General features: G+C 31.8%; 1 protein-coding gene across 2 annotated transcripts in view; it reads left to right on the top strand.

Moving 5' to 3' along the window:
* The window catches only part of LRRC40 (leucine rich repeat containing 40), a 47,389-nt gene extending 42,724 nt beyond the window's left edge, over positions 1-4,665 (top strand). For both annotated transcript variants that reach the window (XM_021678110.1, XM_021678109.1), the window contains 2 exons: positions 786-971; positions 3,236-4,665. In XM_021678110.1, the coding sequence (XP_021533785.1) occupies positions 786-971; positions 3,236-3,341 (292 nt within the window). In that variant the 3' untranslated portion in view covers positions 3,342-4,665. The remainder of the gene's footprint in view (positions 1-785; positions 972-3,235) is intronic.
* The last annotated feature ends 777 nt before the right edge of the window (positions 4,666-5,442 follow it).

Raw genomic sequence — 5,442 nt, 5'->3', positions numbered from 1 at the left:
CTTCCTTCCTTCCTTCCTTCCTTCCTTCCTTCCTTCCTTCCTTCCTTCCTTCCTTCCTTCTTTTTTTTTTAAACATCAAGGCAGCAAAAGAAGGGCAGTATAGGGAAGTTAAAAGGGCACAGCTATAAATCTCTCCTTCAGCCCAACCCTTGTCTTTTCTAGTCCATGCCACAGTTATCTCACACTGTAACCATGCCAAGAGATCCTCAATAATCTTGCATTAATTGCTGAGTATTGCTCTGAGAGCAATCAGCCTTCCCTTCTTTTTTGTGACATCTTCAGTGTTGCTTTGGATGAGCAGGCAGCAGTCTATGTTAGTTTGTCATCTTTTCAAGAACCAAAATTGCGCTCATTTTGGAAGCTTCCATCAGAGCAAAATATAAATCTCTAGTATTTATTTAATATATTGGTAGTAATTCTGTTTTATAAGAAGTAAAAGCAAACTAAGGAAGAATACCTACATGGGGACATTTTATATAGAATCTCAGGAGGATTTTCTTGTCTCCTAAATGTGAAAAGAAAAACATGGGAGAATTTACTCTATACTTTTGTTGGATTTACACAATAAACAGAAAATGTTACAAGTCTGTCCACTTAACATATATTTTAAGGTTTCCAAAATCAGTTCATTTTCTTGAAAATTTGAACACAGGACTTAAACCAAATATAAAATAAATTACAGTAAAGGAAACTACATTATGATATCAAACTTAAGATCATCTATTTGAAGGAATGATTTTCCCTTGATTCCAATACATTTAGGTGTTCTGTTCATATTTTAATAGGTTCAGAATACTACCTGAAGTTCTGTATCACATCCCCACACTTGAAACAATTTTGATTAGTAACAATCAGGTTGGATCTGTGGATCCTCAGAAAATGAAGGCAATGGAAAATCTGATCACCCTGGACCTTCAAAATAACGACCTCCTACAAATTCCACCAGAGCTTGGTAATTGTGTGAACTTAAGGTAACTACACCATTCTACTAAGTTTTTCCATTTATTTGATTGATTTATAAGTTTTTTTTTTTTCTCTTGTTGAGGTACTCTTGCAGGAAAGTTGAAGTAAAAAATTTAATGTTGTGTTAAAATAACAGGTAATGAAATCCAGAATCCCAATTCCATTTTTCAAGTTTTACCAAATAATATATTTTTTAGCTTTGTTTATATGCTATAATATAGGTCAATATAGTAACTGATTGTTTTCTGATACTTTTGTCATCACTGTGTATGTGTATAACTTGAAACTGCACTGCATAAAAAATGTCAGGGAAATATAAACTCCCCAGTTATGCATACAAGGTTGCTCAGAATTACAGATTACAGACTTTCACCATTTATTTCAAGCCCAGCATGGTCTTTCTTATTCTTTGTGTTAGCTGTTACCTTAACCTCAAATGCCTCCACCCTGCTTTTATCAGTAATCAACCTAAATATCATCTTTGAAAACCTTCCCTCTTCTCCAAGCAGAGTTAGTCCCTCCCTCTGATTTTCCATCCTGCTTTGTTTGGACTCATTTGTATCATTTCTTTTTCCTCCTTTAGAAAAGAGTTGTCCCAGTGCCTAGAACACAGTAAGCACTCAATAAGTGCTTGCTAAATGAATATAAAGAGAGTTTTGAGATGTCAACAGAAAGCCAAGTACTTAAGCAGAATGTGTCAGAAGTAATTTAATTTATTTAATTTATTGAACACTGTGTATGATGGTGGGGCATATTTTACTTTGCTAGGGCAGCACTGGCATGTGCTTTGGTGCCTCATATTAGTGACTTGTAAGAGGCAAATACAGTTGGTTCTTGTTGTTTGCAGTAGTTGTATTTTATAAAGTCTCTGAACACCAAATTAGTGAATACTGAACCATGATTGCTAGGGGAAGTATAATTAGCCTCTTTGGAGCCTCTGGTCACATTTTCATGAACCAGTCAATACATAACCTTGTTCTGTGTGTGTTTCTGTATTTAATATTATTTATTCATTAACATTTAACTATGGCCAGACAACACTGAAATTCATGCCTGAATGAAGCTTATCTGGTATATATATTTTCTCTGTAAGGCACACGACAGCCTCTTGTGTTTAGGAAAAGTAGAAAACACTTCAGCACCACAGTTGCAGGCCATTTTAAACAGTGAAATCACCAACACAAAGTACAAAAATGCAAAAAATGTTGCACTACTAAGTAGACCACAGAAAGGACGCTTGATTACAGTGTGAGAACTGACACAAGAAGGGAAAGCATCACCTTTCTGACCTCAGCTGAGAATGTGCCTCGTGATTGACTCAAATTTTTTGCTGCTCTGCATATCCAAAAATGACCTCGAAAGTGCCCTGTGTATTGATTTTGGGGTTACTAATAATTTTTAGTGGTAGGCACATTAGCACATATAGAGGCTGTGAATAATGAGGAGTGACTGTAATTAATTCCTTTTTATAAATTAAGAAAATCAGCCTTTGAAAGAATCCCCACAGCCCATAGAAATATTGAGGATATCATTTAGATCTATTGTGTAATATGGTATGAATCCTTTGGCTTTTGTTTACACACTTAAATTTTTGAAAATTAAAATAAAAGTCTCTTTATCTTATAATTTATTTCATTAATTATATAAAGAAACAAATCAACCAGTCCTCAATCTGAAATTGAACCTCATTTTAGAACATGTAAATAGAATTTCTGTGTGCATCTGGTCAAGGGAGGTAGAGAGCAGGAATTTGTCGATGTTTCCCAGGGCGGAGGGGGGATATATTGATTACATTATAGTCCTTGGTATACTGACAAGTATGCTCATTCTGATGTATAAATATAATTTAACCATGTAGTATATGGTCATTATAAGATTGAGAAGAAGATGGGTAAAATGATGGCTCATGTCACAGCTCCTCTGTTTAATAGCTGTATGATCTTGGGACACGTCTGTCTTACTTCTCTGAACTTATGTTTCCTTACCTATTAAATAGGAATATCAGTGGTGTCTACATCATAGGATTGTTAAGATAATTAAGAGAGTCAGTGAACATAAATTACTCAGCACAATACCTTTCATATAATAAGTATTCAATTAATGTTGTTTGGGTTATTATTGTAGTTCTAATTCCAACTATTGAAATGCTTAGATTTGAAAAGGGACAAATAGAAAAAAATACACAAATTTATTTATGAAATTGCAATTGAAATTAGAAGAAAAGCCTTCCTAATGGAAAATGTTAAAATTCTTAATTCTCTCTTTTATTTAGAACACTACTACTAGATGGAAATCCATTCCGCGTTCCTCGAGCAGCCATATTAATGAAAGGAACAGCTGCTATTCTGGAATATTTGAGAGACCGGATTCCTACTTAAATTGGAGTTGTTTTATAATCTTGGTCATGTTAATTCTTAGACTTCTTACATTGATAAGTAACGTTTTTCTAAGGTATCGTTCATTCGTAATGGTGATAACCACATACAGTGTTTATGCATTTATTTTGAATGTTTTGCATAAGATTTATTCTACTTTCATTCCTTATAAGATAGTAAACAATTTCTTCAAAAGTGATTTTTTATTTAAGTTAGTTTGATATTTTTATAATGAGAAAGCATTTTTGTAGAAGTGGGATTTTTCCCACCATTTCTGTTCGTGTTACATTTAATGTGACCAGTTGATTTAAATATGACCATCTAATTTCTACCTTTTTGTTAGATATAAAATTGAATTGAATTTTATTCAAAACTGTTCTTTGGCATTTAAAAAAATAAGGCTTTTCCTTACCCGTGATAAGACTTTTGTGATGTGGTTGGTCTTGGTATAAGTTTTAAATTAACATTCACTGTCTCGCTTTTGTTTTAATCCAGTTGAAATGTTTCTTGTCTAGCCTTTTCCCTACATTTTATGAAACCATTTTGTCATGATTTCTAATGTAACAGGAATATTACACGAGATGTAGTTATTGGCAGAGAAAACAGTAAAAGCATTGTTTAAGTTGCTCTCAGAATTTTGAATTTAAAACTTGACAAGTTTTTTTAAAATGATTTCTTACTATTAAGTTTCCCTACAGTAACCTAGTACTTCTAGATTTAAGAAATTTGAAGGGATTGGATCTGCATATTTTTCCCTCAGAGTGTGTTTAAAAATAGCTTTTGTTCTTCTTTAAAAAAGTACTGAAGAGCTTATTTTAATTCTATAGATGTCAGCAACAGAAAATAACTAATAACATATACCACATAGAAGTCTTCGAAATTTCTTAAGTAATTTATTAAGCAGATATTTGTATACATTATCTACTCTGTTGGTGTGTTCTAATCCAACCTTGTGCATTTTTTCTTTTTTATTTCCAGGGCCTTACTTTTCAAATTTATTTCTAATCTTCATAAGACTAAACTTGTAGTCATGTGGAAATTTTCTAAAAGGGAGTTTGTTACTGGTTAACTTGATTTAGTAAAAATAAAGTAGAAATATTTTTATTTATACCAAAAATATCAGAGGTAGGCTGATCAGTCATTATAAAACTTATCATGTGATTCTATTAAGTAGCCAATCAACAGAACGTATATTAACTTACATAGATAGGCAGGTAGGTAGCTAGCTAGCTTTTGGGTGATTGAGGCATGCTCATATTATGAAAAAACTCATTGCTAATAAAGATAAATACTACTGTTCATAATAAAAGTTACATTTTCAAATATTGATTATAATAGTTGTTTTTGGCTTAAAAAAACAAACCCTTTTCATATTACAACTCTGTGGCTAAGAAATCTGCTTTGATATTAGACAAAAGACACTTTACAATAATGTGACATTTTATTATTTATACAATAAAGAGACTTTTATGTTATTCAAAACACGTTTTTAAATACTGAAAAAATTGAGTACACCAAAGCCGAAAAATGGCTCTGCTATACACTGCACAGCATTATTGTAGTCCCTGTATTTTGTATCTGTACAGAAAGCATCTTCAAAATGCATTCTAATCACATTGTACACCTTTACCAATTAGTGTCAATACATAAAATAAACTGGAGAGTACAGCTTGCATTTGCAAATTAACTGACAAAGTAATTAATTTCACTGATTGAGTAAATTTAAAATATAGATTCATAGGACTCCTTTGCACATAAAATGAAGCAGCTTTCAAAGTCATTATGGTCTCATACTGCAAAAAAACCATTAAGTACATTCACAATCTATGTTAATAAAGTAGTAAATATGTCTTCATTCAGTTTTTATTTACATCAATATGTAGTTCAACTAAAAAGTACTGTTAATTGTGATACATATTTTTAGCACATACAAAAATGACAACTTTTTATATATAATTGAAGCTCAAAATCACAATTATCTCAAAATATTAATTACAATACAGCCATTTCAATTAAACATGTCATGATTTAATTTTTTTTTTTATAAAATGGTAAAATTTTTTACTAAAGTAAGCAATTTATTTTGAATTGACTAGAGTTCACC

The sequence above is a fragment of the Neomonachus schauinslandi genome, chromosome 4 (assembly GCF_002201575.2).
Source record: "Neomonachus schauinslandi chromosome 4, ASM220157v2, whole genome shotgun sequence".
Taxonomy (NCBI): domain Eukaryota; kingdom Metazoa; phylum Chordata; class Mammalia; order Carnivora; family Phocidae; genus Neomonachus; species Neomonachus schauinslandi.
Note: the sequence above shows the minus strand (reverse complement) of the source record. Positions and strands in the feature narration are given on the sequence as shown.